The sequence below is a fragment of the Eucyclogobius newberryi genome, unplaced genomic scaffold (assembly GCF_026437365.1).
Source record: "Eucyclogobius newberryi isolate DKJ021-1_F unplaced genomic scaffold, fEucNew1.0.hap1 SCAF_17, whole genome shotgun sequence".
Taxonomy (NCBI): domain Eukaryota; kingdom Metazoa; phylum Chordata; class Actinopteri; order Gobiiformes; family Gobiidae; genus Eucyclogobius; species Eucyclogobius newberryi.
Window position 1 is genome coordinate 33798207 of NW_027315801.1, and position 12241 is coordinate 33810447.

Consider the following 12241-nt stretch of genomic DNA (forward strand, 5'->3'; position numbering starts at 1 on the left):
AAGTGTTATTTCCGGATGAATGCTCCTAATGATAATATACCATTGTGGACGGAAAATGAATCATAGGTCATGTCTGCTGTCAGCGCGGTCATCTTCTCAAAGAAATGCAAATCACATTCTGATTTAAAAAAGCGATTATCCAGCTGTGTTTTTGCAAGATTGAGATGTCACCGAAGTCTTGTAGTAGAATATTGGACAGAAGATGGGCTTTATTGATTCTCTTCTGTTTTTCACAGTTCTGAGACGACGCTGACAAAACATCATAAAACTGACACACTAAAAAAAATAAACTGAAACTGCTCTTGTCAAACGTTTGTAACAAAAATACATCCTATATATTTTTAATGCAATAACAAATATGTTTTCACAGAAAAGGTGAATAAAATCAGTACTTTTACAAATGGGACTGGGTGATTTGCCTCTTTTTTCCCTCATATTGACATTTTGATTCTTATTCAAATAAAATAAAATGTCAACATGAACAATACAGTCTTGACATCATTAACATTTAGCACAAAGATTAGTCATGTTACGTACTACCAAAGGTGATCAATGCCAATTACAAATGACTGAATCTGAATCAAATTAAGAGTAAGAGCCCTACTTAGTAACTATAGTATCATTTTATATTGTAAAACGTGGGGTTTTTCATATCACACATAATGTAAAATAATAGTATTAACGCACATGCATAATACAGCCTAATTCAATAGGCTGCAATACTAAAACAAAGATTTTTTGTTGATTACTTCCCTCATACTCTCGGCTTATTTGCTTCATGCTGCTGCCAAGTATCCTGCAACAGTAGTCTAATAGGAGTCATGGTGTGCGTGATTCCGGTGAAATTGGCCCCGACCAGGCACAACACAAGGACTGAGGGAGGATCGGGCAGCACTGATCCTGCCACACTGGGATTACATTAGGAGTAAACAAACTTCTGCTCAGCAACACTTTCACTTTGAGTTGGTCAGAAATCCTTGCCCTGAGGAGGCTGTAGGCATTTCATGTTGCTGACCTTTTTTCTTGTGGTTTGATGATTTCTCAGGAAACACATGTCAGCTGTAGCTCTTTGACCACCAGGATCCAAATGTCAAACCAGTTTGTGGGGTTCATTTACGCGCGTTGTCCACATAGTAATAGTGTCCCATTCATGTGCATGTAACTGATGAAAGTAGAGTGTTTATTTTACCATTATTATTATTATTATTATTATTAGTATTATCTTGTCTAGCTGTTTTTATTTTATTTTTATTTATTTTTCCCCTCCATTCCTTATTAGGAAATGAGAGGTTTTGGTCTATAGGAGTTTTTGTTTATAAGAGTTTTTGTTTATAAGAGTTTTTGTTTATAAGAGTTCTTCTATTAAGAGTTTTTTTTTTTTTTTTAACTTCCTATAAGTTATCTGTCCTTTTCCTCTGTATCTACCTGCGTTGCAACAATTAAATTTCCCCATGTGTGGACAATAAAGGAATATCTTATCTTATCTTATAGTTTATTATTAAGTATTTCAAATTAAAGGAGACATATTATGCTTTGTTCATGTTCTTAGTACTGAACTGTAACATAAGTAGATTGTTATTTTACATTTTGTTCATTGTAAACAGAAATATTGATCTAAAACGACTTAGTAATAGAAACAGGTCCATTGACTTCCTGTTCAAAACTGCAGAATTGTTAAGCTCCGCCTCTTCATTGTGCGTTTCAACGTAAAAAGCAGCAGATTGTCATATGTGTTTTTATTTTTGAAAAATAGCTCCAGTACGTGACATTTTAGAACCCAACATGTACCACTCGGAGTCTTCTTTTTAAATGTATATATAATTACAGTCTGTACAGAGATGTGGGCGGGGATAGGGGGCAGGTGAAAACTCAAACTTTCAGAGCACTCAAGCCTCAGTTGCAGGACAATACTGGATCACTCAAACATGCAGGAACCAAAATACAACTAAACTAATGAATAGGAAACACAATTGATCTTGTATATTATGTCTCCTTTAAATTAAATAAGGGGTGAGAATCTAAGGACGTCTAACATATAAATGTATATATTTAACATAAATGAGGGGCAGATTTCCTTTAAAGACTGCAGACTTAAAGGAGCTGCCATCTTCTTGTTTCATGAAGATGTTTTAGCTTTAGAAGGTTCCACAGTGTTGTATAAACTTTGTCTTTAGTTTATTTGATTGCAAGCTTTTTGGTGCCAGTAAAATACTTTATGTTGTTGTATCACCCGCATGTCTGAATGGAGATTACTACAATTTATGATATTCTGTGGAACATTCCAGCCAAAACAACCCAATTTCAAAAGAGAAAATAAGGTTTCGGTCCTTCCATCAGTCCATCTTCATAGTGCACCATTAATTAAATATCACTGGCTTCAATAAACTAAATGTAAATAAATGAATGTAAACCCTAAAAATCGTTCCGGAGTGGAACCGTTTTTACTTTTAGCTGCAGCAACATTTTTGAGTTGCACAGACAATTTCCACATTCTGTCACTGAAGAATTGGACAGTTTAATCCCTGGTGGAGAATTCCCATGTAAAGTTAAATGAGTGACAACTGTGACACTGCCAGACACACACTTATTATACTTCTACGATCCCATCAGGAGCACGTCTGTGGTCGGATGACATAAGATGGTGTTGCCTACGGAGAATCCCCTGTAACACGGGACATGCAGCAATATAAGTAAGCCAAACAGCCCAAGAAACTTTATTTCGACTTTGATTTCGAGTAAATTTAGGTTTTTTAAAGTTTTTTACACCACTGCTAAGAAAAGACAAAAAAAACATGATACATTTCAACGCTGCACATCTCCAAAGTTGCAGAGAACAAAATTGTGAACAAATGTCACGTTAATCAGATGCATTATGCGGTGGATGTGCCTTCCGAGAGCCGCATTGGCCTCGGATGATTCAACACAAGAGAATTTCAATCTTTCCTCCGCATAGACTGAGGCGCAGTGCTCTCCTGCCCCTCTTGAGCGCCGCAGATGCACCAAGTGTTGGTGAGTGTCTTCAAAAGTGCCAAACAGGAGGGAATTTCACGGGAATGAAGAAGCCCGTAATGACTGTTTTGATGGAGAAGCACAGCTAAAGAGTGAGAGAATGAGCTGAATAATGCATGAAGGCTAAACGGCTGACATTGGAACAGAGCGGGGAGATTTATGCAGTGCTTTAAGGTTTTAATGCATTATTTTGACCTGGCATATGGTGTGTGAAATATGAATCATATATCATACATATAAATGTGGTATTGATGTTTAAACAGGCCCCATTTTAATGAGAACTCCAGTCAAAATGTGCTTAAAACAAATATTCAAGTTATTCTTTAAAAAATGCTCCTAACTTAAAGATGACATATTGTGCTTTTTCAGGTATGTAGTATTAAACTAAGCTAATGGCTTAAGGTGCGCAGGTTCTCATGTTTATCTATTACTTCATGGTTTTGGGATAATACATTTGGTAGATATTTAAAAGTTGAAGTACAAAAATATAAGAAATAACAGCGCTGAATTCTGTGACCAACACAGAAAATGCCATCCAAAATGCAAAAACTATTTAAATGTGAGGAATGCAGATTAATTTAACAAATGGATGTAATCAGTTTTTACCATAACTATTATAATTAAGACCAGTTTTGGCCAATTGTAGAATTACCTATGACTATGTTACATTTGGTGCCCACGTCCCACCAGGAAGTACAACTATTTTCACAATTTCACCACAGGAAGCAGCATATTCTTTAAAAATGTTCATTTAATTTAATTAGAAAACTGCTTTCATTGACATTTTCTGAGCACTCAAGCCTTAAGGAACAGTGCAGGATTAAACTCATCATCAAAGTCCATTTTACATTATTGCACTCAAAAAACAGTTTCTTCTTCTCCATTAAGTACCGGTAGTTACCTTTTCTTTTGAATCACAAGGTTGATACACTTGCCTTGGGGCAGATTAACAGAGAAGTGGCTCTCATTCTCTACCTCCAACCCTTTCAAACACAGCTGTCAAACTATGGGAGCGTCCACACTTATTCTGATTTTGTCCTGGTTTTAATCCATTTTAGTCCTGGTGTATGTGGTAGAACTTTTGAAATAATTCAGGAAAAGTGAATTCATCAGCGCGGGACCCAGAGACATGAACCCTCAGCACATATTGTCCATTTAAATCTGGCTATGCTTCCAGTGTGTCCTTCCTTGGTGGTGCGGTTTCTTTATCATTGTAGACTTTTGAAGTGATTTGTGTGTCTTAACACATCCATATATTGTAAAAAGTGAATCTCTGGGAAGCTAAAATGCTAAGAGAGGATCTACTGTAGAAATAAAAAATATGAACCTCACAAAAAATTCCAATTTGACTGAGGTAAAACACCACCACTCATTTGACCGCTCACACAGGCACTTCCTTAGCCACAGGGGTCTTTATTTTGTCTTTATTGAATGAATAATGTTCCCATAAAAACGATACATTTAACTCTCATCAGCAGGGACAATAGCTTACTGTACATTAAGTCTGTTTCCTGTTATCAGACTTTGACACTGCTATACTTCATTTTCCATCCTTTGTTCCTCCCGCTGCTGTCCGATCTGAAGGCCACGCGGACTTGGTAACTTCCTGTATCGATGCTGTTCGGACGCGTGGATCCACAGAAAGGCCCGTACTCCTGTCCGGCGGTGGAAATCTTTCAAGGGTGACACGTTTAATCACAACACTCCTGATTGATGCCCGCCCAGACTTGCATATGCACGGCCCCACATGTCCATGCAGTTTGTCTCCGGCTGTGGACACATCAGTCATGGACCACACCCACACACGCATGAGCTGGAATATATTGAGACACTCCACTTACTCTGAGCAGGTCGTACGGACAGGGGACGTCCGGGTGGCTCTCTATATCAAACGGTTCGGAGAAGTCCAGCAGGATTCGGTAGCCCTCTGGTAAACTGATGGTGTGGTTGCACTGGGTCATGGGAGGATAGGGGTTCGGGTGTCCGGGACTGGTCAGAACGCCAGAGCGGTCTGTCCAAATCTGGCTCCTACATGGTACTGGAGAGATGAACATGTTTTGTTGGTTATTCACACCACATTGTGAAAGACAGAGAAGCAACAGATCTAAAATATAGCCTATTTCTATACTCCGGACTGTAAATAGTGTTGTACCAAATCCCACCTGGACTACTGTTGTTTAGTTTATTATAGTTTTGCACTTGAGCGCCATCATAGAGCAGCCTACATTCAAATACATTCATAAACATGTAAGATAAGATAATCCTTTATTGTCCACACATGGGGAAATTTCATTGTTGCAACGCAGGTAGATACAGAGGAAAAGGACAGATGACTTATAGGAAGTTTGAAAAACACTCTCAATAGAAGAACTCATTATAAACAAAAACTCCTATAGACAAAACCTCCCATTTCCCAATAAGGGATGGAGGTGAAAAATAATAAAGATAAAATAAATAAATAAATAAATAGAAGACATCTCATTGTTGCACACTGTATGCAAATATGCCACTGTGTTGGATATATAGACTAGTTGGTTGTATGTTAAAGTGCTTATGAAAGGTACACATTTCACTAAAACATATTGAACATGATTATTTTCAAGATTTTGTTCCTAGTTTTCCCAGTCTGACCATTTTGAATAAGTTGATGTTACTTCCTGGTTGGGCATGAGCAGCAGATGAAACATGCAGCTGTTACTTAGCAACCAGCCAAAACTATTATAGATACACAATAGTTATGATTTTATAAATAATAATAGCTGATAAACAACACTTTTATTTTTTAAGTGATTGTTTAATTTGTCAGTTGCGTGTAAATTGTCTCTGCATTTTGAATGGTAAGTCGCTTATTAATGACATAGACAGAAGGAAACTCAGCTCTACTTCCTGTAATTTTAACTCCTTTTTAAACAAAGTGATACTTGACTGACGTAAAACTATGATAAATACTTTAGAACAACAAAAACAAGAGAATCTGTCATATGCACTTTAAGACTTCAAATCCAATAAGATTATTTGATATTGCAGTTTTTCCATTTTTTGTAATTATTATTAATATGACGAGGTGAAGGTGGGTGAAGTGTCTTGTCCAAGGACACAACGGCAGTGTGCACTAGCGCCCCCCTGTGGCCTCTGGCATCCCATCCATCCAAGTACTAACCAGGCCCATCCATAATTGGCCTCTGAGATTTGACGAGATGGGCCGGGCTGATATAAGATAAGATAAGATATTCCTTTATTGTCCACACATGGGGAAATTCCATTGTTGCAACGCAGGTAGATACAGAGGAAAAGGACAGATAACTTATAGGAAGTTTAAAAAACACTCTTAATAGAAGATCTCTTATAAACTAAACTCTTATAAACAAAAACTCCTATAGACAAAACCTCTCATTTCTTAATAAGGAATGGAGGGGGAAAAAAAAGGTAAAAAATAAAATAAAAATAAAAACAGCTAGCGTAAGACAAGATCATACTAATAATAATGGTAAAATAAACACTTTATTTTCATCAGATATGTATGTGAAGTTGGTATGTTGTGTGTGAGGTTTGATAGAGTTCAAACATTAAAATCTTTCTTAATGTCGATTTAGACATTCCCAAACTTCATAAATGATTGCCTTCATTTAGCTTGTGGTATTGCATCGACATGTGTGCTGCTGTGAGGTCAGACCAAAACAAATGAGTGTCGCAGAGGGCCACATCAATGCCATTCATATCATTAGTCAAATCTGGAGGCAGATAATCATTTTTTCACATTCATTGCATGATTTGTTTGTCAGTGCTTTTTCCTCTGGCAAAGAATAATAATGTGTGACACATCAAGTGGTTATTGTGATTAATTATCCAATGCCAGAGGACTATTAGCACTGTGCACAGGTTTCAATTTGTAATGCCTTTTTAAAGTCACTTTTCCCGCAGGACTCCACAGTAATTAACCTCACCTCTGCTGCAATGGGCAAAGATCAGCCACTGAAAACATTTAGCACAAGCCAGCTGTGATCAAGCGGAAACCAACCATGAGCAGTAACAAGAGGTGGGGAAAGAAATACTTACTTTTACCCACCAAATGTATTTAGAAAGAATATTTATTTACAGTAAATGTGTTTTTAGAATGAGCAGATGACGTTTGTAGAGTATAATCACTGTTGTAGTGACAGATAAGAGTAATTTAAGACACATTTTAAATACTTCTTTGACCTCGAGTCGGACCTGGTCAAACAATCGATGGTTTAGTGAATAATATTCACATTAGAAACAGTCCACTGCGGCAAAAATGGTCAACATTTAGTCAAACAGCTTTGTGCCAGGTCCTGCTCCTTCTTGTAGTCGCTGATTGAACAACAGATAGACACAAGTGTTTGTTACCTGCCCCTCCTTGACCTTAACGTGCTGGAGGGGTTTGAGCGCCCGAATGATCCCAGGAGCTATGTTGTCGGGGGCTTTAAGCCCCTGGTAGGGTCTTCCAAGACAAACAGGTCCAAGGTGACGGGTCAGACCAAGAGCGGTTCAGAAGCCCTTTATGAACAGAGACACAACAAGGCCAGTTACATCGCCCGGATTGGCGGTACCGGGGCCAGTCCTGGGACAGGTCTCTCACTGTTGTATCTGCCTTTCTTGGAGTCCTTAGGAGGGGTACTGGAAAGTGCACCGACCGGGGACTCCATTGTTCTACTGGGGGACTTCAACGCCCACGTGGGCAATGAGAGTGACACCTGGAGAGGGGTGATCGGGAAGAACGGCTTCCCCGATCTGACCCCGAGCGGTGTTCAGTTATTGGACTTCTGTGCTTCTGTGTGGAAGTCTGGGAGTCTCTGCTTAGACTGCTGCCCCCGCGACCCGGCCCCGGATAAGTGGAAGAAGATGGATGGATGGATGGGTTTGTTACCTGTGCATGACCTGTTGTTGTCGTGGAGATGGTATCCCTGTCGACAGGTGCAGTAATATCCTCCGATGTAATTGTGGCAGAAATGATCACACACGTGCTCTTCGTCCACCTTCAAAAGGCACTCGTTTATGTCTACAAAAGTGTGGGAAAACATTTCAAAGCATTTAAGATCCTTTTTACCAGAACCGCACCAGCACTAGAACCACTTTCATTGCATAATTTAGCAATTTAATAACACAATTAAAATGAATATGTTTACATTTGGAGGTGTAACACTTTGAAATAAAAGCGTCACACCGAAGGAACATTCGACTGTTCTTAATTCTAAAATTGTGTGTGACATTTTTGTGCAACATGCTGAGCTGAATTTTGAAGGAAGAAAAACATGATTTAGAAAGTAATTTAAAGTGATAATGCCAAAAATGGGCGTAACGTCAAGTGCCAATAACAGCCGCTCGTGGTGTTTGCAGCAGAAAACAGCAAAAATCTTCAGGAACTGGCTTAAATATCCAAGGCAACGTCCCTCAAACTTAGTTACAGACTCATAAACAGATTCACACTTGTAAGAGCATTTTTATTATCTTTTTGTATTTGTTTATTTTTAGTTTAAAACTTCAGGGATTCTTGTGTTTTAAATGGAATCACAAAGGCTCAAAGCTGCAGTGCACTCTATCTCTACATATGGTGACCTCTGGAAGGGCATCTGGCATAATTTGATCTGTTCTATTAACCGTAAAGATAAAAAACGGCAGGCCATAAACAATATCAGAAGCACGAGAAGTGATCCTGACTCGCAGATCGCATGTTTTTTAAGGTATTCTTTTGCTGTAAAAACACCTGCAGTATATTTCTTTATATAGATTTAATGCCACTGTGAAACATTTTAGGTAAATCAACAACAGCTCTGAGAAAACCACCGTTCCATCCACACAAAAAGTTACCGCAGTGCACCTTAAAAGAACAGAAAGAGAGCAGAAATTTGACCTCATACTTTTACTCATACTTGAGTATTACTGTATATTTAACAGTCAAACAATACTCTCTTATTTGAGTTAAGGTCTTGGCTCCTCTTCCTCTTCTGCAAGTGACAAAAACTTAATGTGACAATATTAAATGATTTGAACATTTGTGTTTCTTGCACTGCTCATGGGATTTAGGTTTTCTCCTTTTTGGGTTTATTCTTTGAAAACACAAAACTTTGTGTTTTGTCCTCCACATTACTTCAATCAAGAGTAATAGTGTATGTAATAGCTGATTTATAATTAGCAGCTGTTATATTTAAACAGTCACTCTTACAATAGTACTTATTTTGGAGTAATTGTACTTATTTTGGAGTAATTGTACTATTACTTGAGCACAACATTTGGCTACCGTATTCCCTCCACCTCTTCGCCTACTATATAATGTCTTACAATCTTATTCCATAATATCACAACACATTAGTTGAAGGATTGTGAGAGTGAATGTCTGTGGGCTGTAAGTGACATCACCTTCTGAGGTGTAGAAAGCCTGGAATCCTGTGAATCTGTCATGGTTGGAGAAGTCGCTCCTGAAGACGACTGACAGGAGGTTCGAGGCTGATATGATGACTGTGTTCCTGGGGCTGGCCTCGTGGTTCTTCCTCTCCTCTCCACAGAAACGCAGGGTTTCATTGCCCTCAGCAAAAACCTGACACAATCAATGATCAGAGCAAATAGTCAAACCGAGTCAGCGATGGAACACAGAAGCTACGCATGCAGTTTGTACCTGGACGTAATCGTATATACACCGATCTGAGGGCTCCAGACTGAAGTGGGTGAAGTAGAGTTTGACCCTGTGTCCCGGGGGGCCGCTGATGTTCCACACTCTGAGCTGGTCATCGGGGTACGGCTGAGGGAAGTCTGGAGAGCTGAAGCTGCCGTACAGACCGTTCAGCTCCACGCTCACACACACGTGAAGCGCAGAGAGCAGGGCCGAGGCAAAGCAGCCTCTGGCAAAACGAGGCCAGACCACAGTTACTTTGAGCATTATTGCACCTAAAATTGCTTCTCTAACGCTTTTCTGGGCACGGCGGATCGTGTTGTCGGTGTGTTAGGGGAAAGTGCAGCCTGAGGGATCAAAAGGTGAATGAACCGGGTCCAGGAAGCATGTGGGCAAACAAAGATAAAAAGAGTCGATGATGTCCATAGTGACTGGTCAATTGCATGATGGACTATTCCACCAATACAGCTTCTTATGTCTGTTTTATTACACAAATAGACATAAGAAAGAAACTGAACTGAAAATGAATGAAGTAGAGCAATTCATGGCAATGTTGCTACAATCAATCAATACAATCAATCAATCAATCAATCAATATTTATTCTTCCACGTGTCATTAGTTTCACAATATTACAACACAATACAATGAAACAAGGAAATAAACAATAAACAATTGGCCGTCCAGTTCTATCCAACATCTCAAGATTTATTGCTGACAAATATACATTTTCCATTACGTTTATATATTTAAATTCTTATCATTTTCAATCATCATTGTTTTACACATACGCTTCAAAGGCAATTGTGTGTGATGTTTTTAATTCATTGCCTTGACGACAAAACCTCTCTGTATTAGAGAAGTACGCGCACAAAGGTACACAATATGTTCTTCCCGTGTACGTGGCTCAAAACCTGATCCCAATTTCTATGTAATGTAACGTCATTTTCAACCAAAATAGAAGAACATTGAATGAAACAACTGCGTGGTCCTGCACTTGTTTTGATATAGCTCAAGGCCGTTCTAAAAATATGCTGAAAACATCCAACTTTGTCAATTTTTATATATATTTTTTTCAGTATAAATACCTGCTCTAATGATCCTGCTCTACTTTCCCTCCATTTCTAGTATCCAAGTATTCATCTTTTGACCAGGCTAATTCAAAGTAGAAGAGGAACAGGCCCAAAAACGGCAGGCCATAAACACAGGTCTGATCTATGGAGAGGTGATGCTGATTACAGTAAGATCGCATGTTTTTTAAGATGCAGTAAAAACACCTGTAGTATATTTTTTATTTAGATTTAATGCCACTGTGAAACTTCAATCCCTTTTCTACCGCTTGTTCCCTTTTCGGGTCAGTGATTTCAAGCCTTAGTCCATGCTTAAAGGTCCCATAACATGCAAAATCGACTTTTCAGAGCTTTTAACCTTCTTACATTGCTATTTGTGCTCCATATATGTACCCAGAGTGTTTTTTTGATTGATTCCCGCAGTGTTTAGCTATATTACAGACTATCTCCTTTCCGCAAATCTCCAAACTGACGGGCGGTGGGGCAAGACCGCGTCATAAGGGCAAGCACCCGTCATCATCCCCCCTCACCCAAAAGATCCAACTATGTCAATGTTTATCTTTTTTATTCAGTATCAATACCTGCTCTAATGATCCGGCTCTAATTTCCCTCCATTTCTAGTATAAGAGAAGATAAGATATTCCTTTATTGTCCCACATGGGGAAATTTCATTGTTGCAACGCAGATGGATACAGAGGAAAAGAACAGATAACTTATAGGAAGTTTGAAAAACACTCAGTAGAAGATCTCCAAGTAGTATTCAAGTATTCATCTTTTGACCAAGCTAATTCAAAGTACATTACAATTATGGTGCAAGATGGTTGGCTCGTTTGCCCCTCAGGACACATTTCTGGGCCACACTGGACTGAAAAAGACGAGTGAACAGACAAAAGTTGATCATGATCTTATTCCCCGGCGCCGTGCTGGCAGTAAAGTCAACATCTACCTCATAAATAAAGATAGCCAAGATTAAAGACACTAGAAAGGTCCCGTCGGGTAACTCTGGGGCTGGACCCTTTTAAATGAGATTGTATTTGCAGCGTGTTTGGAAACCCGCTGTCACACGCTCGAGTGGCTGGGGAACTTTTCTTATGTGGGTCGAGACAGTGACGCTGATCACTCCCGACTCGAGCGGCTAATTATTTCAGGCCCCGCTCCGCCGATGGTCCACGCCGCTGCCGGAACCTCGTGGAACTGACCAGCCCCTGCCATTCACCAACAAAGACATTTTGTTTTCACTTAATTACTCCATCTCGGACGAGAACGGTCAGCAACACATGATTCACTCAGTGTTAATGTACACATCTGGACAGTGCTTTGTGAAAAGGCCTTTTTGATGTTGGGTTTTGATTGGGACTGAACCGTAGATTTCTGACCAGGGTTATGATTAGTAAGCTCATAATAACAAAGAGCATTTCCGCCAAACAAATGGTCTGAATTTGGACAGGATTACAGTAATTATCTACATAAAGATTCATTTTCCTCGCAAATAACCTCCGATGGCCCACAGTTTAAACGGTGTTGTAACTCATTTGA

The 12241-nt window shown here is 39.1% G+C and overlaps 1 protein-coding gene across 1 annotated transcript; it reads right to left on the reverse strand.

Annotated features, from left to right (window-relative positions):
• Positions 1–4526: 4526 nt before the first annotated feature.
• masp2 (MBL associated serine protease 2) lies at positions 4527–9978 on the reverse strand. Its single transcript, XM_072450251.1, has 5 exons — positions 9644–9978; positions 9388–9565; positions 7898–8029; positions 4851–5047; positions 4527–4682 (listed from the first exon to the last, which is right to left on the reverse strand). The coding sequence occupies exons 1-5, from the start codon at positions 9902–9904 to the stop codon at positions 4527–4529; spliced, it is 924 nt and encodes a 307-aa protein (XP_072306352.1). The 5' UTR covers positions 9905–9978.
• Between the last annotated feature and the right edge of the window lie 2263 nt (positions 9979–12241).